A 27,457-nucleotide genomic window follows, 5' to 3' on the forward strand; every position below is an offset into this window, starting at 1 on the left:
CGCTCCGTAACCGACTAATACTGCTCGTAATCTTTTATTCGTAAAATAATTTTTCGGCTGCTAATTAACTTTATTTACATTAAAAACTCAAAAACAGTGAAGTGTCAATCCACCAACGGTGCATACAAACATTCTGTGCGTCTATAAACATTAAAACTTTTAATAACTTAAATAGTGAAAAAGTGCATTATCACAGTGACTGTCTTGCGTACTCAAGGAATTGTCGCGGTTAAGTGTCCTGCATAACCGTCAGAATCCTGCGCGCGTGCACGTATTGATAGATTGTCATTGCTGCCAACATTCCAGCACTGTCACGAGCGCTGCGTTCCAGGTAATAAATACAGTGCGCTCAAGCTACAAAACTGACACTGCGAAAGTGGCGCCACCCCGATTTTAGTATCGGTTAAATACATTCCACTCCGACTAATCACCAACGCGTTCAATTATAAAAAGATGCCTCGCGTGCAAAGATCCCCGCCACCTGTAGGGCAAATCGCTACCCATGGCGAAGAGGACCATAAAAAGGCTGTAACTACTCCTGTGAATCGGGAAGTCAGCAACGTTCCCTCTCGGTCGAAGCCGTCAAAGCGGGCGCGTGTTGATAATACGCCTAATAGTGTTTCAAGTGAGGAAAATGCAACTTATACCGAATACGAAAGTGTAGCTCGTGCGCTCGATGACAATGCTCTCGCATCCATCCGTCACGAGATTGAGTCTGTAATTTCATCGCAGCTTAAAGTGTCGCTGAAGGCATTCTTTGAAGAGGAGTTTATTAAATTGAGGGATAGTCTTAAGTTGCTTGGCGAATTGAAAGACTCAGTAACCTTCATGAGTCAAACCTTTGATGACATAAAGGCTGAACTCAATAATAACAAGGAGGTCATAAAGCAGTTTGCGTCTGAGAACAATAGTCTCAAGAAGTCCATGTCGGAACTGGTCGAACGAGTCAACATTTTGGAGCAACACTCACGTCAAGATAACATAGAAATAAATGGAATACCTGAAAACAAAAACGAAAATCTCTTAAGCACCGTGGTACAGCTAGGAAATGCGATATCTCACAACATCGCGGAACAAGACATCTTGTCATTTGCGCGTATTCGGAAAACGGATGCCCATAGTGATCGTCCACGCTCGGTCATTGTAAAGCTGAGAAGTACCAGGGTTCGAGATGGTATCCTCGCATCTGTCGCCAAGTTCAACCGGGCCCACCCACAAGAAAAGCTTAATTCCAGCCACTTGGGATACGGTGGTGTTAAGATGCCGGTCTTCGTCTCCGAACATTTATCGCCTTTAAACAAAGCCATTCACGCTGAGACCAGGAAAATGGCACGCGAGAAAGGCTATAGATACGTATGGGTTCGTGATGGGCGTATTCTTGTTCGCAAAGATGACGGAACAAGCGCAAGGCAAGTAAAATCCCTGCAAGCTATCGCACTACTTTAGGGAATTGTTGTGTTAACGTGTGCATATATGACATATACTATAGGTCTTTATATAAAATTCACAATTTATTACCAAAACTTTAGAGGTATGCGAACGAAACTCCAGGATATTAACATGGAAGTTGGTGCTAGCCAGTACGACGTTATTGTTGCAACTGAAACTTGGCTCAACAGCAATGTCTGCGACGGAGAGATCTTTGATGCCTCATATAACGTCTATAGAAGGGACAGAGCCTCCAGTGCATTGGGAAGTAAAGAAGGGGGAGGTGTACTGATCGCGGTGTCTAAGAGGTTTGATTCATCACGTGCTTGTCAATGGGAAACCCCAGCGGAAGATTTGTGGGTCAGGTTAAAACTAAACAACGGGAAGAAGATTAACATTTGTGCCGTCTACCTTCCCCCGCCAGTGAATCAACAGCAACTGGACTCGTTCCTCGATGTCGCATCAAGTATTATCGACGCGTCTGGTGAAGAAGTAATTATACTCGGAGATTTCAACCTGGGCTTCATAAACTGGGAAGTAGACCTTAGCGTCACGAATGCAACCGTAACGGTCCCCTCAAATTATAATAATAGTCTAGGTTTTTCGTTAATAGATTTCATGTCCCTGAACTCCCTGCAGCAATGTAACTCAGTGAAAAACTCGAAGAATAAAATCTTAGATTTGTTTCTCACGAATGTTCAATCGGGCGTAGTGAAAAAGTGTGAAACCCCGATTAGCAGAGTCGACAATTACCATCCACCTCTTGTAATAGATTACCAGTTTGTAACTGTTGCGGCATTAAAGCCTAGACAGACCAAAGTATATAACTTCCGCAGTGCTAATTACGAATCAATCAACAACAAATTGTGTGAGATAGACTGGATAAAGCTGTTAGGTTTGTGTTCGCATGTAGATCAAATGGTCTCTACATTATATGAACGTATAAACATTATAATAAGTGAACTTGTTCCCAAATACAAGCGACTTAATTGTAAATACCCTCACTGGTACACAAAATCTCTGGTCACCATTTTAAACGAAAAAGAAAAATTAAGATCTCGCTTTAGGAAATATAATAATCCACGTGACCAAGTTGAATATAGAATTCTCAACGACCGAGCCCGGGCTCAAATTAAAGAGTGCTACAGTAAATACGTGCATAAAATAGAAAGCAATATGCGGTTTAATTCCAAATGTTTTTGGTCTTTCGTCAAGGCCAAAAATAGACAGTCTGCTGCTGTTCCATCTACAATTAAATTCAATAATGTAGTGGCTACTAATGGCGACGATATCTGTAACCTTTTTGCCTCGCAGTTCAGTTCCACTTTTAATAGAAAGAATATCCCGCTTGCGCGAACTCCTCAAAATTTCCCCCAACAATCTCTGGGTAGAATTAATTTTAATGAAAATGATATCTTTAAAGCACTAAAAAAGCTAGATGTTACGAAAGGTGCCGGTCCTGACGGATTGCCACCAATTTTCATCAAAAAGTGTGTCCGAGGTCTTACTCTTCCGTTATCACTGATATATAATAGATCTTTGTCAACTGGAATTTTTCCCTCGGAGTGGAAAAAGGCAAACGTGGTTCCGGTATATAAAAAAGGCGATAAAGCTGACGCAAGTAACTATCGTCCCATATCCATGCTCTCTATTTTCTCAAAGGTATTCGAGTCCTTAGTTTGTCCCATATTAAATGCGCATATTAAATGTCAGATTGCACCTCAGCAACACGGGTTTTGCAGTAATAAGTCAACTGTCACGAATTTAGTATCTTACATTAATGACCTGTCATTAGCTGTGGACGCAGGTCAACAAATAGATGCCATTTACACTGACTTTAGCAGTGCTTTTGACAAAGTCGACCATCGGACGTTATTATTAAAACTTGAAAACATTGGTGTTCATGGGAGTCTCTTGGAATGGTTTTGTTCATATTTGGATAAGCGCCGACAGAGAGTAGTAATGGAAGGGTACCACTCTTCGGAATATACTGCAACATCCGGTGTGCCACAGGGTTCACATGCTGGCCCAATATTATTCATAATTTTTATAAATGACCTACCAGATAGCTTTCGTCATAGTCGGTGTTCACTTTTTGCTGACGACCTGAAAATCTACCGGGTTGTTGGGTCACTAGAGGACGCTGCACTACTTCAAAGGGACCTCAACTCGTTGCAGTCTTGGTGCGTCGCCAACGGCATGATGTTAAATGTAAGCAAGTGTCATCACATCACGTTTACACGTAAAAAACGCTCGATTCCAACATCCTATTCACTTGCAGGTGCTCCTTTGGAGAGAGTTGAGACTATTCGGGACTTAGGCGTGCATCTTAGCTATAACCTGTCTTTTACTTCTCACTTTGACAGCATTACCGTGAAAGCTGCTAAAATGGCAGGTTTTATTAAAAGAGCGTGCAAAGAGTTTATAGGCACTGCAGCGTTAAAAACTCTGTTTAATAGCCTTGTTCGTAGCACGTTGGAATATGCTTCCTCGGTCTGGAATCCAATGTACAGCGTTCACTCGGACAGAATCGAACGGATTCAACGAAGCTTTACACGTTACTTACGGTTCAGGGATAATAGCTGCCCCAACAGAGCTGACTACACGCTTCGTATGAATCATTTTGGACTGTCTTCTCTGCAAGATCGTAGAATTCTGGCGGATATGGTTCTGCTTTTCAAGATAGTGAACGGTCAAACATGCACTCCCGAACTGCTTGAACAGATCAAATTAGACGTTCCTCGCGGGTGTCGGGTGAGATCGGTTAGGGCACGTAGTACATTTGTGAGTAGAAGCTGTCGTACAAACCTGGGACGCTCCGCTCCCCTTAATAGGATGATGGACACTTACAATAAGATCAGTGCCAGTAATCAAGATGCTGACATTGATATCTTTTCGGATGCTCTCTCTCAATTTCGCTCTAAAATTATAAAAGAAGGATTGATTCGTAGTTCTCACTGATCTCCCATCAATAAATATTTTTAATTAAGTTTTTTTACGGTTGGAACTCGTTAATTTTATTGATTTATTACTTGATTTAATTTTGTTTAATTTAATTGTCTAATTTATCAAATTTTGTATTATTTTATTTTAATTTCTTAATTGTATAGTTTATGTTTTAGTTACTTTTAATTTAATTTTATTGATTTAAGTTATTTACAGCCGACCACGCTATTATCTGTGAGCGCTGTGCACGCCTGTAAGTGATTTATTTACACAAAACTAACAATTCTATACTAATATCTGCGTAGCATTTGTAAATAAGTTGTTGGTGTGCCTTGTAATTTAATAAATAAATAATAAATAAATGTCCTGCACAGCTGCACGACTGATCTCCTTATACCACCGTGCTCGAAATCGGCCTTGGAGCCATTATTATTATTTCACAGAATTCATGTATTCTTCTGTCTTCTGTCTTGAAAATAATCCTACAGTCTGGTTCAATTACAATTGGAAAGATTTCACAGAGAAACTTCTTATTCGCAAGGATCTTTTCTCTGCATACTTAATCGAGATCAAAGTCGAATGATTTGTTTTAATTACTTCATTAACATACACTTCTGAATTGTCAAGAACTTGAAACTCACTGTTCTAGATAGGTTCCTGTTAAGAGTTAATTTAATCTTATCTTTTAAATTTTTTACTAGCTTCCTACCTCAGCAACGCGTCTCGGTGGAACTACTTTTTACACCCGGATTAAAAGTATCAGTTTCTGTTTATTTCGTCTAGCCAGTAAATTGATTGCGTAACAAACACTTAAACCTAGAAACTTTGACATTTATAATAGTAGCAGGATTATAAGAAGCTGTTATACTTCTTTCTTCCACAGCAATTTCCATTACTATTTGCTTCAGCGCTAGAAGTCACGTAAAACTCATTATTTCGTCTCGACATTAGATAATTTACTTCACATGAGTGAGTTTCGCGCCAGACTGTAAACAAGTCATCCTAATGTAATTCTTAAACAGAAAACCTAATTTATGTAAACACTCTGTCTTCTTTGAGATTAGTACTAATTCGTTGTTGACGAGTTTACGGCTGATGTTCTGGAAGCTTAGATATATTTCTTTTCAGCCTCAATTCAGGTGGGAAATTGGTATTTAAGTGTCTACTTTTTATTCACTAATACTGAGGTTTTCAGATATTTTTACAAAATAGTAATCATATTCTAAAACTGAAGATTATCTTTGGATGGACTCGTATATTATTAAAAATATCAGTAAATTTTTGGGGATGGCTACTTTTTATCCAGGGGCTTGAAATAATTCCTCGGCTAAATCGCAGCAAACAGTCACCGCTTTAATAATAACTAACTGCTCATTTGGTAATACTTACTGCCATTAAATATTGCAAAGTGCACCTCTATGAAACATTTACATATTTAATATCAAAAGCCGATAGCTATCAACTGATAGCTCGAAATGCAAAAGCCAGCGCATTTCAGAGCTGAAAACTCGTTAGATGCAGTCGAATCATATTTCGAATATTTATTTTTAACTGGCTTTCGCCAGCGGCTTCACCCGCGACCCATGGGTATTACTTGTCGTTCTTGGATGGGGATAAAAATAATATCAAAGTCGGTCTCGCAGTTCTAAACTACCAATTCTATACTCCAATTTTACCATATACCAATTTTGACCCTAATCGCTTCTGCCATCATCATCATCTGCCTAGCCTTTTTCTAACTACGTTGAGGTCGGCTTCCAGTACATTGTTTTACATGGAGCGACTGCCTATCTGACCTCCTCAACCCAGTTACTTAGGCAACAGGATAGCCCTATGTAAAACTGTGACTTCGGCCGAGTTATAGAGAGAGGTGGAACCTATTTTTTTTTCAATTCAAGTAAAGAAGCATTTTCTTTATAAAGAATGATATTTATAAAGAAATTTAATCCAAGACGCTTCGCATCCATACATTCTTCTTAAAGGAACCTGTGGAAGTGGTCGGAACTATAAATTTTGCGGTCCTCCTTCCAAGGAATTCACTTTTCAGGATCCTTTCATGGATATTTACAGTATTATCTAATGTGGTTAGGCGGCTTCGTTGAGGGTTTTATACAATTGATTTAGGGAATACATGAAGTACAGTTTATAAGTGCACTTTTTTCGCCCCTCTCTCCGTCCGTTCGTCCGTCCGTCTGTCACCAGTCTGTCACTGTATCTCATGAACCGTGATAGTTAGAGAGCTGAAATTTTCACAGATGATGTTTTTTTGTAGCCGCTATGACAACAAATACTGAAAACTAGAAAATAATGAATATTTTCATTTTTTAAATAATGGTACGGAACCCTCCGTGCGCGATTCCGACACGCACTTGGCTGATGAATTCCTTTTTATGCAAAAGAATCTATCAAGTTAAACGACGAATAACGTAATCAGTTCAGTGAACTTTGATTTATATGAAAGGAGTAGACATTTTTCTAAGACCTTTCAGGCTTAAGCGTTTCTTGATAGAAAAGGCAACTTTAGCGTACATAATAATGATTTATTTGTCAATTTATTTCACAGAATTCCGAAATCACGAAGTAATGTGAAAAAATTCTGGAGTCAAACGTTGGCACATACTTTTTTAGACAGCCGACGTGATTCGGGGACAAAATGTTAGTAGCGTTTTCACACTTGCGGATTTTCTGCTCTGTTTTTTGAGTGACATGAGAACGCTGGGCTTGCCCGGCGAAAGCAAACATTTGTCAAATGCCACTCGGAATGTGTCTTCAATTGTTTCCGCCATTAGCAACGAAGCAGTCTCCGTCAGAAAAACCGACCAAAAAATCCACCAGTGCGAAAGCCCCGGAAGAATTTACGAGTAAAATTTCTATAGGCACATTTCTAGCGACCTCTATTCCATAAACCTTGTTATTTATTACTGTCAATTCACATAAGTAAAACGTACTTGAATTTCCGGCATCTTTTGGCGCCACAATTTTTTTGCATTTTTTTGGCTTGTTCCGTTCAGTGGCCTAGCAGAGCATTAATGTAAATGACTTTTTGATTAAAATCAGACCTCTTCATGCAGATAAAAATATAATTATGTTGGAGATGTTATCTTTTTTTTCAGTGCGAAATAAGTCTGTCATGTTAAAGTTGTGTTTATAGTAATGCTACATAATTTACATAAATTTCCAGGTCATGCTTTTTCTCAGTTACCAAGGGGTATTGGGTTGTCAGGGAAACTGGGTTAAGAAGGTCAGATAGGCAGTCGCTCGTTGTAGAATACTGGAAATCAGCTGCAAGTTAGACTGGAAGCCGACCCCAATGTAGTTGAAATAAGACTCGGGAGATGCTGACTATTTGTCATTTAACTACTTACTTTGCAACTGACCCATATATTTTTTAAACGATAAAGAAAATAGAGTAGGTATATAATATTCTTACCATGTATGTGGGTATGCACAATATAGGCGGTAATATAAAGCTGCTGAGTATTGCCGTGCTACATCGCCTTTCTGTACATAAGATGTGGTTTTTGTCCGAGTATCTGTAACAAAACAAAAAATTATTACAAAAAAAAAAATATACATTTTAAAATTTGTCTTTTACGCTTGGTTTAGACAAAACTTGGTAAAACACTAGAAAAGCAAGGTCTTCATATTCATGCTGCTGCGATCCTTGGAAGATGGTTTAATTAGTTACTTAAGATTTCATGACGGCGTGTTAAAAATACCATTTGCAAGGGCATATTATGAGAACGTATTGTGGAGAAACACAATTTTAAAGGACGTACCCAATCCACATTCACCTACAATATACTAATGTTACAAAGCCCATTCATAAAAACAACAACAGAGAGTAAATATTTTCTAATACAGGCATTGTTTGCTTAAATGGGGGCTCCAAACACGTTAACATGTAATGTACTTACTTATTGACACAATAAAAAAAAAAAAAAAAAAAAAGTACAATATGCCCAAAACACGTAGTTAATTAATTAATGGTCTAATATAACAGTCTATTATAACAATTGTCCTCAGATCATGGCGTGCATTGAACCCTTGACGCAAAAACCGTTCGTCATTTGTTTGTCGCCTGACGACCCCGTGAAAATCGCTTGTGGGGCGAAAAAAAAAAGTCAAAAAAAAAAAGTCAAATCATTTATTTCACTTAGGCTTTCACAAGCACTTATGAACGTCAAAAAATATAAATAAAGTTGATTCTAGTTGATTCTAGTTGCCCATTCCAAAAGTAGCTTCCTATGGAGAAGAACGGGCAAGAAACTCCATGGTTACTCTTTTTAAAAATAATAGGTATTACAGTTTGTATGTATTGATACATACTATAATAACATGCGAAGATCATGTAGAATCACAATAGACAAAGAATATGAGAATAAATAATAATAAAAAAAGGTTAAAAAGCTACATGGTGTTCACATTTACAAATCAGTTTATATTTTTGTACAAAGTTACAAACAAACAATCAAAAGAATAACACAATCTTACTAGCGGGTGTAATTTTAAATTCGCAATAATTTGATACTGTCAGTGCGTCCTATGGAGCAGGACCAGCATGTTTCCAAGCATTTTTATCTTGAATATAATCTTCTAATTTATAATAAGCGTTTTTACAAAGTGTGGCTTTTATATGAGTTTTAAACCGCATGTCATTTAGTTCCAGAATGTTGTCTGGTATTTTATTATAACATTTGACACAATATCCCATGAAAGATGTATGTACTTTAGATAGTCTAAACTGCGGGATGGCTATTTTATTTTTATTTCGAGTGTTATAATTATGTCTATCACATATTTTATCAAACAAATGTAGGTTTTTCCTAACATACATGATATTTTCATATATAAATTGGCAAGGCACGGTCATAATATTAATGTTTTTAAACAGTTCCCTAAGAGATTCACGACCACGTAAGTTGTACATAGCTCTGACAGCTCGCTTTTGTAAGATAAATATGCATTCAATGTCAGCAGCTCGTCCCCACAGCAGAATGCCGTACGACATGATGCTGTGGAAGTAACTAAAATATACCAGTCTAGCTGTTTCTACGTCCGCTAGCTGCCTCATCTTTCTAATAGCATAGGCGGCCGAGCTAAGACGACCCGCAAGAGATGTTATGTGGGGTCCCCATTGTAGTTTTTTGTCAAGAGTGATTCCCAGGAAAACTGTCTGATTTATAAATTCTAGTTTTTGACTATTGAGTATTATGTCACATTCACTACTTTTTACATTTGGCAATGAAAATCGAATGCATTTTGTTTTTTTTTTCATTAAGGGCCAAGTTATTTGCGTTGAACCAATTTTGAACCTGGATAATGGAATTGTTTACGTCGTCTAGGTTACGTCTACGCCGATCAATGTTAAAAATAAGAGAGGTATCATCGGCAAACAACACCATCCTAGGTTGATTATCAAATAGATAGGGCAAATCATTAATATAAACTAAAAAGAGGAACGGACCTAATATGGAACCTTGTGGTACGCCCATTGCCATCATTGAGCCCAGTGAATTTACGCCGTTTACTTGAACTTTAAGTTGCCGATCGTTTAGATACGATTTTAATAACTGGAGGGATGTATCTTTGATTCCGTAATGCTCTAGCTTCTGCAAAAGCGTTTCGTGATTTACACAGTCAAACGCTTTTGAGAGATCGCAGAAAATTCCAATGGAGTCTTCAGCTTCCTCCCAAGCCCTAAAGATGTGCTTGATCAAAGTTACACCAGCATCGGTTGTACAGCGACCTTTGGTGAAACCGTATTGTTCGTTATGAAAAATGAAGTTTTTATTGAAATGGCGCAACATTTGTGCAAGCATCAACTTTTCGAATACCTTGCTGAGAACCGGTAAAACAGAAACGGGTCTATAGTTGTTTGATTCTTTGCTATTTCCCGATTTAAATAAAGGTACTACGTAAAGGTAATGACGTATTATCATTTTTTCCTCTTCCTAATTCCATAAGATTCACCAATGTTTCAAAAATAAAATTTCCTTATCGGCCACAAAAATATGTTTATTAATATTAATATTTCTTAGAAATAAAATCGGTTTTATTTCATTTGTTATTTTGAGAGCTTTTTTACAATAGTCTTTTCTTTAACCAATTACGGAATTTCTGTTTCTTATTAGTATCTGTAGAAATACTGTTACTTTCTAATCCCTCTATCGGATAGACATAAACTGAGTTTTCTTGCGTAGGTTGTATTAATTACACATCCCCAGTAGAAAACGTGCAATTATTTATAGAAAGTCCATTGAGGAAAACTCACATAAGTTTATATGCATGTCTGTCTATTAGAGTATATATATGCAAATGACTTAATTAGCCTCTATCTATAGCAATCGGCTTGCATACTCAGATTTTTTATCTCAATAAATCAATCTGGAAAATGGAGCTACATTCATATTTTTGCTTTTAAAAAATGCAAATGATTGTAGTTTTGTTCGAAGCCTTTCTAATTGTGGTTTCCCATTGTTACTTTATATGAAAGAGATGTAACTAGGTAGGTTATACAGAAACTGGCCTACAGACCGACTTTTGATTACTTTCTTCAGTTTTTCATTCGGAAAACCGATAGTGTAAAGTTCTCTACTTCAAAGTGTTGAAACCATAATTTCCGATGTACGTACTTTGAAATCTGAATACACTTGCGAGCAATCAAAACTGGTTGCAGTCGGGAAAAAAATAATATGTATGTGTAATGTGTAATAATGTGTCAGTTTACAATTGATGCTTAGTTACGATAAAATAAATTACAATTATAAACATATCGTTAGATACATGTTGATAAAAAAGTGTGTGTTATTTACCTATCTACGAAACCAACAGCTTACAATTCAGAGGCCGTTCTAACACTAACTGTGAAATATTAGCGCAGTTATTGCTGTATGCCTATTTCTATCCTTTTAAGCCTCGTAGCCGCTGTTACACGTTACAGTATACCGTACCTACTTGTATTTTATTGGTAAAGTTTGGTTGGTCGATTTTACTTCTGAATTTACTTGTAGATAAGTCGTATCACGTTCCTAAAATTTATTTTTAAAAGGTCAAAAAGCCTTTTGCTTACGTTTAGTAAATTTAATATTGGAGTAACTGTTGCAGTTACAATAAAACAAAAATAAATAGTTTTGTATTCTATTATTAATTTCATGAACACTAAGATGGCTTAGATTTTCTGCAAGTAAGTGTAGCCTGTGAAACAACAGTTTTGATTAACTTTCTCTCCAACTTCGAGGTTCTATTTTCATTTTATTGATCATACCTGAGACTTAATTGCAGAAACTTAGGAAGGTATAAATCTGGTTTAATATGTTCGGAGTATTAAATTAAAAAAAGAAAAGACATTTGAATTGAGAACTTGCTCCATTTTGGGAAGTCTGTTAAAAAATAATGTTGACGAATGCATTTCATCAATGGCCACAGAGCATCTTGGTCAGATGATTGTGGCAGTGCTTGTCTATGCGGTCATTAGTGCCGCAAGCACTTTCTTTTATGGCATTATTTCATTTATGAAAGCATTTCAACGAGCTAAAATATTCGTACAATAATTACGTTATCCATATTTATGAAAAAAATACTCGAAATACAGCTTCGGTACTGAACTGAATGTGAGTCAATTCACTTCAATTCCTCACAAGAAATATTACAATATTCTTTGTGTAAAGTGAGTTCGGAAAAAGAGTAAGCGGCAAATACGAATTTAATAGTTTTGAAAAAGTTAACCTTATTATAACCAGTAACGTATGTTTGTCACGTATTGACGAGTTTCCTCAAATTTACTAGAAAGGAGGCGTTAACATGTCTACTGAAGAAGTTTTCAGGCTCAGAGAAAAACCTTTTAGCGTTGTTTGATTATCTGTTTCTAAGAACAAACTTACTCTTACTTAGGCACGAGATTATGTCTGTGTAGTACATTAACGTTAGACTAACGTGAGATTTTTGAGAAATATGTGTGACAAGACTTTTTAGTGAGGTAGCAACAGAGATATGGCTGCTTAAAGGTAGGTACTGACATTTGAGAAATATTTTTGACATGATTTTGTTAGTTATGATATGGCAGCCTATAGGTACTCATAAAAAAACACTGAAGCATACTCATCACTATTTTTCTTATTTTCAACTAGCTTCTGCCCGCGACTTCGTACGCGGATCCTGTCCCTTATGCCAGCGACTACGGGGTCAGCAAAATCAAAGATCTGAATCGTCTGATATTGAATTTTATGGGCCCGTTGACTTGAAAACAACGGAATACGCATAGCCATTAGAAATGTTCCATATTTATATAATTTTTTGCTTTAACGGCAAAAGCACAGCAGACTAAGCAAAACGCTGAGAACTGAACCGCAATAGACGTGACCATAGGGATAAAAGTAGTGATTCTAATTAGTCCGCATTTAAGTTGTGTGTGGCAAAAATATTACACGTATTATTACGTAAAAAAACATTAAATGTTACTGAGATGACAAAGTCGTGATGACTTAGTGGAAGTCGTGGTGGTTTAGTGGGTAGAGAACTAATCTCTCAAGTATGAGCGTGCGTCTTTGATTCCAGGTCTGGCAAGTACCTGCCAATGCAACTTTTCTAAGTTCGTATGTACTTTCTACGTATATTTTGGATACCAATGACCGTTATTTGGAGGGGATGTTAAACTGTAGGTTCCGGCTGTCATTGAACATTCTTGGCAGTCGTTATGGGTAGTCAGAAGCCAGTAAGTCTGACCAGTTTTACCGAGGGGTGTTGGGTTGAGCGGTTAACCGGGTTGTGGAGGTCAAATAGGCAGTCGCTCTTTTTAAAACACTGGTACTCAGTTGCATCGTGACTGGAAGTCGACCCTAACATAATTGGGACAAAGGCTCTTGAGATAATAACGACAATAGTAATGAGATATAAGCATCGCAGGACATCTGAGGCTGATGACGGGGTGTAGCGACCCCGCGGGGCATATATACTGAGTTCTCCAGGGAGAGTATACTGTCCCCCATCTCCGGCCGGTCGGAGTGAACCATGACGGGGGTAGGTCTCACGCCTCTGGCTTGGCTTGACCATCCAGAGTGGAGTCGCTTGAGCAGGGTTAGTAGCCCTGCTCGGAGGATAGGTACCTCGTGGTAAGTGACCCACAGAGAGCGCGTAATCTGCGTTTAAAATCCGCCGAGGTATCCTCACACTTCAGCCGCTCATGTCTCTGTTGCCCTTTTATTGCTATTCAGTGACAGATTCCCGGGGGCCCAGTAAGTGAGCTGGCGAGTCTCCACCTGCCATTTTTACATGTATCTAATACATTGTCATCGGCAGGTGCCAAAGTTCCCGTAGTTTCCCCATTCCTATAGTCCATTAGCATCCCATCACAATAGCCCAAGTAGTATTCATCCACAGTTAGCAATGGTATAGCACAAATTGGCTTTTTTTTAACGACGTTCACCGGGGATTGTCCTTGGGGTCCGTGGGGGCTCGTGACGCCACGTCTAGGTATGTAAAATTTGTACTAAGCAGTGACTTAACACAAAATTCAAGCGTGTTATATCATCGTTATTATTTGTTTGTGAGAAGGAGAAAAGAAAAAAAACGTGTCCATTATTTTAGGGTTATCTAAAAGACGGACTAATTACTTTTTTTGATTCACCATACCTATTTCATAACATTCATTTCTATACATTTCAAGTGTAGTATTGCTCTTGAAGTTCCACATCAGGTGTTCCAGATCTTCAATGTTTATACGTCAAAATAGAGAGTGCTTATCAGATTGAACCACTTTTGCTAAAACGTCATATCTTTATAAGCTATAGTCTAGCTGGGCTCCTGGGTTTCCACATCAGGTGTTTTACATCTTCAGTTTTTATAAGTCAACAGAGAGTGCTTATCAGATTGAACAACTTTTGCTAAAACGTCATACCTCTATATGCTATAGTCTAGCTGGGCCCCTGGAGTTCCACATCAGGTGCTTTAGATCTTCAATTTGTATAAGTCAATAGAAAGTGCTTATCAAATTGAACAACTTTTGCTAAAACGGCATACCTGTATATGGTACAGAGAAGCTGGGCTCTTGGGGTTCCACATCAGGTGTTCCAGATCTTCAAATTTATTATCTCAGCTGAAAATGCTCATCACATGAAACAATTTTTGCCATGACACCATTTTTGTATCTCTTATAGTTTTATTGGTCTGTTGGTGTTCTGCATCAGGTCTTCAAGTTTCGAAGATAAATTATAGCCTATATGTTGACCAGGCTTAATACTGACACAACAAAGAAAAAATCATTGAAATCCGTTCAGTAGTTCGGAAGATTAGCGTGTACAAACAAACAGACATACAGACATACAGACATACAGACATACAGACATACAGACAGAATTTTTTTTTTGGATTTGTGCTCCATTACTGTTTCTAAACCCCACCCAATTATTATTTTTTTAATATATTCAATGTACAGACACAGTTTTTTTACAGATTTATTATATGTATAGATTATGAAAATTAACTTTCATATTCTACAATATTCACTTGTAACCACGCATTTTTGAAATATAATCACGAATTGTTAAAACTATGGACGTTCATTATTCCCACAATAATTTGCATACTTAGCGCATACTACTTGAGGCAACCTGACTCGGGCTCTTAAATCTTAGGCTTTACAAGCCCCCGGCAGCCAAAGAGTTACCGGCGCAGTGGGAAACTCTGTAACATCACACCTGGTATCACACAAACAAGGATAATATTATACTAACTTCTGCCTGCAGTTTCAGCTGTATTCTGATGAAACTTCCTCCAGAACTGCGGTAGGGATAAAAACTGTCAATGTCTTTCCTTACCTATTTCAGCCATATCAGGTCAGCCTTTCTCGAGTTTTAAGTAAAGAAAGAAAGAAAGAAAAAACATTTATTGACACAACACAAGACATACATATAATAATAAAAAGTACAAAAAAAAACAACAATAGTAGGTTGCGCCAAATAGCATCCAGTTCAGCAGTAGACTGTATTTTATAATTACAGATGTGTAATATTTAATTTGTTCCCTTATACGCTTACAAAATCAACCTTTGGCCATATTATGTTTACAAGGACCTTCCTAGAAGTCCTAAAACATGACCTGGTAACTTTTGACCCCTTTTCTCCGAAATACCTAAGGCAAAATGTACTTAATGTCAGTCACGTGTGCTTTCTAGAATAGATCAGCTTTTTAACCGTTAATTAGGACATCATCATGTACGATATTAAGGCCAAAGTTCACTGTGAACATTAACTGAACTTTCTACTTTCCAAAAAATAACAGAATTTATGCGATTATCTCAAGGCGGATATTTTATAAGCTCACAGTAGATATTATTTTACGGATTCTTAATCTACATTTATAGAACCAAAAAGTATTGTACATAGAAGTTATCATTTAATCGTACCTATGTTTAATTATTTAAAATCTAAACACCACTGATTTTCATAGCATTTGTTTTTTCAACAACTTTACACATTAGACTCGAGGGAGTTATAACATCGAAACTAAATTCATTACATGAATACTAATGTTGTTGTTTTACATATTTTGCTAATTAAATAACTTTTGTATTAAACGTCTAACATGTTGTGTTATGTCAAATATTGTTTTTTGTTCAACAAATTATACGTTATTAGAATTTGTATAAATTCTTTTTTACTTTAGGTATGTCGTTTCGGATCCACATCAGATGTTGACATATGAAAGCAATTAATTTAGGAAAAAAATAATGTAAGCTTAAACAGGCTTTGTTGAATTTATTGATCAGATTCTCAAGTGTTTGCATTTAGGTACCTAGTTCTTAGTTACAAACGTTTCTATAATAAATCCCATTTATAAATACCTAAAAAATAACACTTAGGTATGTACCAACTTAATTTTACATTCCATCTTCAAACCAAGTGAAGACGAAGGTAAAACTGCCATAGCAAACTCTTTATTCAGATAGGAGGTAATTTTACCCCAAATTACGGCTTTGAAAATTGAGAATCATTGACCACTAATGCTTTGAGCTACACACCACAAAACGTTTCCAAATGCAATAGTTTATGCAACTCATTTAGCGCCTCGCAAATTACATCAGTTCCCGTATTTTGCTGTTCAGTTTAAATTCCATTGTTATCACGTTGTTCCGAGTCTTTTGTAGGACTGCCTTTATTTTCTTCAAAGGAATTCGAACCTTTAGAACGAAACCTTATGGTAAGATTCCACTGGTGTAAGGCATTGTGAAGAACACAAATGATTCTTCTGGTCTACTAGCTCTAGCAAACAATTCGATCTGTGCGCGAAACGAGAAATCATTAGAATTTCGGTACAATCTCGCTATTACATTAAAATCTCTTTTTAGGGTTCCGTACTCAAAGGGTAAAACGGGACCCTATCGTTTTCGCTCCTTTGTCCGTCCGTCCGTCCGTCCGTCTGTCACCAGGCCGTATCTCATGAACTGTGATAGTTAGAGAGTTGAAATTTTCACACACATAACAACAAATACTGAAAACTAGAATAAAATAAATATTTTTGGGGGCTCCCATGCAACAAACTACAACAAACTTCTTAGCTACTTGTTTTACTAATTTTCTAAATAATGCGATTTCGAATCGCACTTGGCCGGTTTTTTCATTATAACAATGAAACGTCGCTTAAAATCTTCACAGTAATTCTTAAGCAAGCTTGTTAGATGTGGTGAGAATAAGGGAAAACTCCCAGCCAAGTTATACTTAATGGGCGTGCTAATAAGATTGTGGACCGCTTTGAACCCTCGTTTTTAAGTCAACCCGAATACGAAATCTGTTTACTAACTTTACGTGTAAATGGAAATTATAACGCTGTATTACCCAGTTGCTTATTATACGAAACTCTTGAAGCTATTACTAAATCATTTTCACTGAAATGAAACTTGCTCTGTTTTCAACACCGAAATAAGTTTTGACCCAGACAATCGTTGGACTACTAACCTAGTTAAGTTTTACAGTTTAGTATTTGATTGACATATTTAATTTATTTCCTTCTTAGAAAAGCTACCTTAAGTTTAAGTTTAGTTTTTCACTTCCAGGAATATGCTCCTTTACCAAGTAGTTAATTACACGTGGGCGATCTAATATTAAACTGAGTTAGCAACCTTGACTGATAGATAAAATGCCACTTGTAACAGCTAATTTAAAAAATGTAATTAAAGAATCTCTACTGTTTCAGTACCGAGGTTAAAAAAGGTTAGCTACGATATTATCCAGCATATTTTTCTGGAGTATTTTATTGTTTACACAAAAAAAGGTTGGTAAATATTTATTAAGAGTTACTTCACCCATAATAAAATTAGAAAAAAATAATAAATCTCATTTAAATACTACCTAATCATAACTATTATATGCGGTTTTACTCGGATCGGAGTACCTAACTTCGATCTGTGGATTATTATAATATATAGGCATATCTATTAGTTATTTAACCGACTTCCCAAAAAGTTAATGTTTTTTTATAGTTTCAATTAGCCGCCTACAGATAAGCTGATACGCAGACCACAGGCTGATATGTACCTACTTTATGCCGCGCGACGCCGCTCCCTTAACAAATGCTTGGCTATTCAGACGCCCATTAGTCACGCCATCATTTTAGACTAGTCCTTCCAAGCACTCACCTCCCTCGATGCTCTTTTGTACCATATAACCCAAGGAGCTTGATTGATCACTACATCGGTGCAAACAGCCTTTACTATTAATCCTTGGGTTTATATGCCCCAGGATATCTTTAAATGGTAGTTTCATAAACAGTATAGGTGTATTCATTTTGATGAAGTTATTTGAAAATATCATAAAATGTGTATTGCTGAAAATATATTTGAATAAATGATAATATGATTATTTAATGAAAATCTGGTTTTAGAATATCATGTTGCCTCAGTAGTAAAATCATTTAGAAGATAGACTATACCTAGGTTTAGAGTCACAGTATTACGACTTTTTATAAAAGAGCTACGGTTATCTATATTGGGTTGAAAAATTGATTGCAATGCAATTGCAAATGATTGAGTTACTGTGAACCTGGTAGACAAAGGGCTCCAGTAACAACAAAAGTGGGGTTTAGTCTGTAAAAGTCTGACACACTCTCCCGCTGTTCCTACGGCGAAAAGATATGATTATTTTCTACCTCATAAAAACTTACCGCTTTTCTAAACACTAACCGTCTTACCACAAAAACTTTTTAACGTCAGTTTAAGACTTTTCTAAAAAAATTTCAAATTATGACGTTGACATATGGTTCATTTTGGAGTCACATTTTTTTTAGACAAGTGTAAAACAGTGGTTAAAGTTTTTGTAGTAAGGCCATAAAACACTAGTACCTAATATATTATTTTAAAAAATATACTCACTTGATAGCGACATATCTCCAAACAGCGAGTGACAGCGTGAGACATATTGATGCCGTGTGGAAGATCTGAGCGAAGTGCATGTGGAACAGTAGGTAGGCTGCCCATTTGTACGGCATCTCACGCTGCCCAGGTAATATCTGGTAACAAACAAGAATTAATTTAATTAAATAATGTAGTCAGGATGGATTATCGTTATGGAATAAACTTTAATACAACTTACAGCCAGTTTTTTCATCAAAAGTTAAAGCCAAAGTAAAAGTCAAAGTAATGTCTAAAGTAAAAGTAACGGTCAAATTCAATTTTTCTATTAGTTTTGCTGTCACTTTAGCCTTGAAAAAACGTATTTGACCGTTACTTTTACTTTAGACATTACTTTAACTTTAACTTTTGATGAAGAAACTGGCCCTAAGACATTATTCTAAACCACAAACGTTCAAAGGCCTCCATCACTGTCAGTGGCCAGGTCACGTGACCAGGGAAGAGGATACATGCGGAAATATAGGTACAGCCGCTATAATAATCATTTATTTCAGGCATTTGTAACCATCTGTACCTACTTACTTAAAAATATATTAAACAGGAAATATTTTGTTCATTTGGACCGTAAAGGCTCCAAAACTGCTGAACCGATTTGAAAAACTCTTTCATGGTATGGGACGCACGCGTAACAGGACGCGGGCGAAACCGCGGGGAAACAGCTAGCAGGCTAGCATTACATTTCATACCAAAAATGTTGCATTGGACAATCAAATAAACAATGTTTAATTAGAACACATTAACCACAGACCATCTTGTGGAAGAGATTATGCAGTCCAATCGATCAAGCCTGAACTAAGCTTGTCGTGATCCCGAAGCCCCGAAAGCTTGTTAAGCCCTTGATCCTTGCAGTCATTTGTGGATCTTTGGCCGTCGTACGTGTAATCAGAAAGCCGAAAGTCTGATTACTTGTCTTTGTGGTAGAATGTTATCTAGTGTGAGGACTGCGAAGGTCAGATAGGACAGAAACACAATTTATTCTAGGACTAGCTCCTACAGTGGTTTCATTCGCATCTCTTTGGGGACTTTTTCACGTCCTCAGATAGAAACTATCTATAGTCTTTTTGAGAAATAGGCTGTCTACCACTGTAATAATTTTTCAAATCGCTTTATTGGGAGAGACGTGATCATGAAAACAAACGGACTCTTTAGCTTCGTAATATTTGTATAATTATAAAAGTTAGAGGGAAATATTCTTAAAGATGAGGCACCATAGATACTATGGGTCTAAAAAATCGATCCGATCCGTAAATAAAGACAATTTTCCTCTCTGCGCCGTTTACTTACTTAAGTAGATACTTGTCTACTGATTGTATGTACATAAAATTAACTGGGAACTGCGTTTATGTCATTAGTGGCTTGTACTGATCATATTTAGGGGATGACTTTCAATGTCATTTCCTCATATTTATCATAAAGGAATAAATAACCTTGATAAAAAAAATTGCCACATCGAAACATAGCAACATAGAAGTAAAACAAATGAAGTACTTATTCAGAATAAATTATCTCTCACCAAGTATCTGCGTCACTTCTAGTCCCAAAGGTACGCTATATATAATACTAGCTTTTGCCCGCGACTTCTTTCGCGTGGAATAGTAACTTCCGGTAGATTTTTGGTTTGACCAATAGGTGGCGCTATATGTCCGGAATAAATTTTATTTTTATATTTTTTTGTAATAAAAACTATCCTATGTCCTTTCTCAAGTTTCAAACTATATCTGTACCAAATTTCACACAAATCGATTCAGTAGTTTAGGCGTGAAGAAAAGACAGACAGACAGACAGACAGACAGAAAGACAGACAGACAGAGTTACTTTCTCATTTATAATATTAGTTAGGATAACTACGCAGTTTGGACTGGTTATTATCGGACCCAGGTAGCAAAAATCTGCCTAAAACCGGTCAATACCGGTCAATTGTTCATGATATAGCTAGCATATATAGCTCTTGGTCGACTGCCTATCGAGAAATACTGAATAATATAGGTATATCAACTGAATGTCGGTTGTAGCAACTTGTTTAATATCTCACAAGCTGAAGAGATGTCACACCGACACGACCGCTGGGAGATCAGGAATAAGAATTATTTTTTGAATACGAAAATGGTTACCGTCCGGGAGTTGAATCTGTGCATTTTGTTACCAACCTGCTAGGTAATAAACGAATTTACGTACACTAAATTCCGATACGACTATTACGATTGATTGGCGATTATAAATAATTAGTTATATGTCCTTTGATGAAAAGTGCTTAATGGCTAATGTCATTTTCATATTATTCCGTAAAACGAAGGTATAATTTTGGGGCAATTTGCTGGAGAAAAATCTATTTTAACGAACTGTAAACTTCTTAAATATTTATATATTCCTTTTTAAAATTGTTGTTAAACTAAAAATGTTGTATAAATAAAATGGGGTCAAAGTATGGAAGTGTGCAATTTATAGAGGATTTCAAACAGAATGGACTCTGTGAACCGTCAGCCGAGCGCGAAATCCTTCGTCGGTTGTATTTCAATTTATTTCCTACTAACAGTTACTTCACGTTTGAATTCCACTGAAAGGATATACTGCTGTGGTATTGATTTACAATTACCTAGTTTGTGTACTTTGAGGAAAAACGTAGGTATGAGTATAGATAAGTACTTTTTTAGAAGGTCTGTCTGTTGGTGTTGTTTAGACTGAAAGTGTCACGTAGTAGCAAAGTAAATGTGTCTGAAAAGAATACTAACAATCATATTTTTGGATGTAAATAAAATGTTTTTATTTTGAGATTTCTTTCGCATGTACAAGTTATATTAATTTCAAAATCACTACGATTTTCCTCGTTGAAATAGAGACGTTATATGAAGCTTTTGCGTTTTAAGTATTACTGAATAACACTCGAATTTCATATTATGTGACAGAAACGACAATAATGGTGATTTATTAAATCCAATGCCATCTGTTTCTAGTTAAAATATAAGGAAAAAGCTGTACGGAAATGCTTTGAGGGCGATACTTTTTGCAGATTCTGTCGTATTTTTTCCGTCATAAGGATTTGCGAGTGTTTTAAACGTTTCGTTGATAATAAACTCAGTGCCCGAGGCTTAATATCGAAATAAATGTCCTTAACAGTTGTTTGGGGAGCGGTTATTGTTTACAACCTCTCGTAATAAAATATAATTCTTGGCAACTTTTTTGAAAGTACATATAAATCTTTGAACAGAGAAATGGTCACTTAGCTTCACAGATAAATCTGTATCTACCGTAGACTGTAACAGACGGAAACATAATTATTTGTACTAGAAACCGTACGATCAATGACAAATGCAAATGTAGCTAACTACATTAATCTCATTTACAAGTAAAATTGCCCAAGGCTTATATGCATCCCTCTATCTTACTACAGACTTGGAAAATTACGTCTAAAATTGAACGATCCTAATATGTTTTAAAAGGCTCTAATAAAATTAATGTCTCCATCGAGTTTCTATTGTATTTCAGATTTGGTACAACTTATGTACCATTTAAACCATTTAAGTACCCAAAAGGCCATAAGTACCTACATACGTATTTATAAATAGCCTCAGTATTCAACCCTACCCAGAATACAATTCAAAGATTCCTTTATATCCTCAATAAGCATACTTTATTATATTTTCTTTACCTGCAAATACAATAGCATTTCTTTTGTTAAATGTGAAATTATTCCACAAAATATGTAAGACTCTTGAAGTCCTACGTAGTATAATATGTCCTACCTACTCATAGCCTTGTAATATTTATTTTGTGGGAATAAATATCAAACGATGTATATCATCCTTGGCAGTCGTTACGGGTAGTCAGAAGCCAGTAAGTCTGACACCAGTCTAACCAAGGGGTATCGGGTTGCCCGGGTAACTGGGTTGAGGAGGTCAGATAGGCAGTCGCTTCTTGTAAAGCACTGGTACTCAGCTGAATTCGGTTAGACTGGAAGCCGACCCCAACATAGTTTGGGAAAAAGGCTCGGACGATGATGATGAAATATCAAACGATGGGGTAAAAGTTTGTATTTGTACAATGTGCAGTGAAAGTCATCTAGCTTCTATCTATCTATCTATCTATCGTCTATCTATCTTGCAATGTGAGATAACTATTCAATTGTTTAGTTTTTTCCACAATCGAATATTGAGTAAAACCGAATAGTAATAAACATACAACAGCTTAATTGTAGAGCAACATTTTTTTATAAAAAAATCTAGGTTATAAAACTATTAACGTTTTTGCCAACTCACAACAATTAAATATTTCTCATAAATAAAGAGGAATTTGTTTTGAATACACATGAAATACTTTTCCCTATTATATAATCTATACATATAATAAATCTGTAGAAAAGTAATTTTTGTACATTGAAGAAATTGACAAAAAAAATAGCCAGCATGTTAAAGGATAACTAACAGAACCCATTTCCATCATTTTTGTCATTTTTGTCTGTTTGTCTGTTTGTCTGTTTGTCTGTTTGTCTGTTTATCTGTTTGTTTGTTCGGGATTCACGTAAAATCTACGAATTAAATGCAGACAATGCTTATATACAAAAATTCTACGTAACTTGGGGTATTACTTAGTTTTTGTTTCATCGAAATCGATTGACTCTATCAAAAGATATGATTAATTTTGTGAATTCAAGATGTAAAATATTACGACACGCAATCTGTTTGTCAAAACTGTACATTTGAATGTTGTACTTATATTAGTTGATCGGCCTATTATTAACCTTTACACAGAAAATCACACCTTCATAAGTAACTTCGGAAGAAAAAAAAATATGAAAATTTTGTTTAGCCAAGGTTAAAGTAGCTCCATCTGTGGTAATCTATGTTAAATAAAATACATCAAATTTGTCAAAGGAGCGAGGTGGTAAATGACAATAAATTACCATACATTCTTTATAGAGGATTATTATTTCAACAGATGGAGTTGTGTATTTTCCGTAATTCACCATATTTTAACACGTAGTGTAATTTTTCGATAGACATTTCAATAGTGTTTGTCAGTTTGCCGTGCCACATCAAAATAAAATTATAATTATTACCTTGATGAAAAGAAAATTAATAGTTCTCAGCCAAATTTAAAACGGTGCCACCTAAATTATTTTTTGAACATTATGTCAAAAATGATGACTTTAGTGGAACAATTAATTATCATTTAAAGTTACAGATGGAGTTCATATCAGGATTTTTTCATAAACATAGTTTAGCTTATCTTCCACTAATGTGAAAACAAATTACTTTGTTTGCGGGGCAGTGTGATAATCGCCTCAGGCGATTATCACACTGCCCCGCATGATGCAGCGTAGTGCGTGGATGCGTTTTTTTCCGTTGTATGGAAATATCTCCGTTTGTATGGAAAACACGCATAGTCCAACACACTGAAAATGCATCCACGCGCGTTCATGCGGATCACGCACATACATGCGGAGAAACACGCACAACCGCGCGTAGGTGCGGGGCGAGACGCAAGGTATGGCACACTGAATCCCGCAATGCCGCTCGTGATTTTGAATGGGCGTGACGTGTAAATTTGAAAATGGAACTCGCTGTGCGTGAATTTACAAAACGCACCTACGCGCGTGAGTGCGTGAAAAACCCGCACGATGATGCAGATCTGCACTCCCGCAGGAACGCGCGTAGGTGCGTCGACACGCAAGATGCAGCGTGATGCGGGGCAGTGTGAAGATCACCTGAGTGAGTAGTATTAAGTAGACCTTAATTATTTTTTCTGATGCAAAATATGTAAACTTAATCCTAGAAGAAAGGAGGATCTGCGTGAGCGTGTGCTAAGCGTGAGGTAGGTAGGTAATGTAGGATTCCGTAGCTTTAAGAACAAGCCCAGATACAAAGTGCAGATAAGAAATGGGAGCTTTCTCGATTTAATACCATACACACGTAAAATGCTTTATGCGTCTGAAAACGCACAAATTGCGCGTCGCATACCAGAGACATGCTTACTTTCAACTTCTGATCGCAAATACACTGGTCACGATTACGAACAGTCTCAGTAAGACCCGAGCCAAGTCTAAAAAAACACCTTTTATATAAAACTACGTTTGATGTCATTCAATCACAAAGACAGAATTGTTTTCTGTTACAAATCCTATCCACCTGTATCCTATCCTAATCCAGCATGCATTGCAGGTGTGCATTGCACAAAAACCAATGGTATCCTATTCGAGAAGTCAAAAGAGTCGACCTGCCAACGTCAGCTTCTGCGCTAAGTAAGTGTTCTTATTAGTACCATCAGAATTACATTCATCGTTGAATGAGGTGAATAAATTTTCAGAAACCACAATAACAGTAGGAGCCAAAGCTTCATAGAGCTCTGATTGGCCCCAGGTGACCAAGTCAGGTCTGATTTGTTCGTTCATCAGATCTTTGAAAGTGTTTCGGTGGATACTTACTGTCGTCCTGTGTGACACAAAATATGGTATATAAACGTCCTCCGCAAGAGCGAAATTTTCCCGGTGTGCGGTAGTGACGCACAGTATACAACACTTCTGTTTCTTTTGATTTGCTGGCTCCACCAAGAAATGACAAATTGCGAGCGTACATTTTGAAAATCTTGGCAAAACTGCAGGTTTCAAGTACGAACACATGAAGTGGACTCTCACAGATCGTACATTTTGCCTATTCGTGAACTAATGCAAACATTTCGGTGGAGTCCCGGCTTAGGCCACCACATTAGGCGTGCGCGATCCTCGGGCGTGTGAGTAGCGCGGGCGCCGCGCGTGCATCGCGAGCGCGTTGCGTGAGCGTCGCGTTTTGCTGCCCTGCGGCATTTGCAGCGCGCTCGCGTCGCGCACGCGCTGCTCTCCTTGACGTTTAACTGCTAAGGCGTTTAGCGGGCGGCGGGGATAGCGGGCGAAGGGGTAAGAACGCAACTCGAGCGCCGCGTGCTCGCCGCGAGCGCGTCGCTTGCATTCTTCACACATGCCGCAGGGCATCAAAACGCGACGTTTACGCAGCACGCTCGCGACGCCCGCGCTACTCACACGCCCGAGGATCGCGCACGCCTAATGTGGGGTCAGCCTTACCATAGTGAGTAAGTGCACAGAAAATCCCCGTCATACAAGTGTTTCTCCCCAGTAGTGAAACTATCCTACCCTATGCGCCTGCTGATGATGATGACTCATTTTATCATCCATCCAGCTATTCCCCAACTATGTTGGTGTTGCCTTCCAGTCACCGAATCTGTTTGAGTACCAATATTTTGCTTGGAGCGACTACCTATCTACCTATCTTCAATCCAGTCTCACTACACAAGACGATATCCATGGTGAAACTGACAGACTTTCTGGCTTCTGATTAGTCGCAGCAGCTGCAGAAAATGTACAAATGACAGCTTTGTCAGACTCAAAGCATATAGACATAGATTATAACTGTTTCCTGTGAAAATTACTTACGCACCATACGTAATAATTTTCCAAATTGGCTGACTAGATCCAGAGATATTCACAACGTCACAAACTTTACTTCTTTTGTTTAGATAAATGGTCACATCCACAACACAACCTTGATCAATGAATCTATGCGACTGCTAAGTGCTAATCCTAATTATACTGTCACGTGAAAGAATGCACCTACGGGATAAGTAGTATTTTGACTATTCTATATTGCCTACGCAGACGAAGTTGCGGGCAACAGCTAGTGGAAAAATATTTATATAAATTGAAAATGATAACAATTTAATCAAGGTTCGAGTACTATAGCGATAAAACTGGTAATATTCATATTGTACCGACGATTATCTGATAAGCGTGTTATTGTAGCTTCGGGGCAGACCCTTTTTGGACTTTTTTCATTCTTGGGTAGTATTATTCTAGCGGTAACGGTATGTATGTAGTTTAAAAGAGTTGAGATTTATGTCATGTACGATTACATAATTTCATATACATACTATTATCGCAGCATCAAAATATACCTAATATACAAAACAATACCTAAAAAATTACCTACTTACGTGTATTTACTTAAGAGGACGCTAGTATTTTTCAAAATACTCCATAAGGCAGCTACACTCAGATCTCGTTACAATGCCTTCACTTGTGTTCTCTACCTACATGAATAATACATTATATACCTACATAAAGCTCAATTGTTTCAAGTACCATTAATTGTACTTAACACTTCAAACCAAAACACAACATACATTTTCACTACAGAAATACTTAACGTGGTAATTGGTACTTATTTTGTTAAGATCTCAGATGATTATCCAAATACGTATCTCTATTATAAAAATATTTTTTTAAGTGGTACTTTTCTGTCTGTATTCATATTCGTCTACGTTAAAATTTTGGAAAATTGTTTGAAGCAATCTAACGATTATATTGTTGCCATGTCAGATAAAAGCTAGAATATCAAACAGTAAGGCCCGGTTGTTCGTAGGTTACGGTAAAGTTAAAGTTAAAATTTTACCCTTGTTAATTTTGACCACGGTTAATTTGACATTTTTATTCGCCTTTTGAATTTAAACAATGTTAATTTTACTTTAACTATAATTTAACCCTAACATTGCAATCGAGCTTCGAACAACCGGGCCTAATTCAACAAAGATATACTTAGGCACATTCCAAGTTTAGGATTCCTCAACCCTCGAACTATCATGGACATGCCAGTGCTAAATAGTGCAACGTGCAACAGAACAACTATAATATAAAGTTTT

At 36.9% G+C, this 27,457-nt stretch overlaps 1 protein-coding gene across 1 annotated transcript in view; it reads right to left on the minus strand.

Moving 5' to 3' along the window:
* The window catches only part of LOC124638066 (G-protein coupled receptor dmsr-1-like), a 135,424-nt gene that overhangs the window by 9,929 nt on the left and 98,038 nt on the right, over positions 1 to 27,457 (minus strand). The window contains exons 4-5 of the mRNA XM_047174878.1: positions 18,737 to 18,873; positions 7,805 to 7,907 (exon numbers count right to left, since the gene is read on the minus strand). Coding sequence (XP_047030834.1) covers positions 7,805 to 7,907; positions 18,737 to 18,873 — 240 coding nt within the window. The remainder of the gene's footprint in view (positions 1 to 7,804; positions 7,908 to 18,736; positions 18,874 to 27,457) is intronic.

This window comes from Helicoverpa zea, chromosome 17 (genome assembly GCF_022581195.2).
Source record: "Helicoverpa zea isolate HzStark_Cry1AcR chromosome 17, ilHelZeax1.1, whole genome shotgun sequence".
Taxonomy (NCBI): Eukaryota; Metazoa; Arthropoda; class Insecta; order Lepidoptera; family Noctuidae; genus Helicoverpa; species Helicoverpa zea.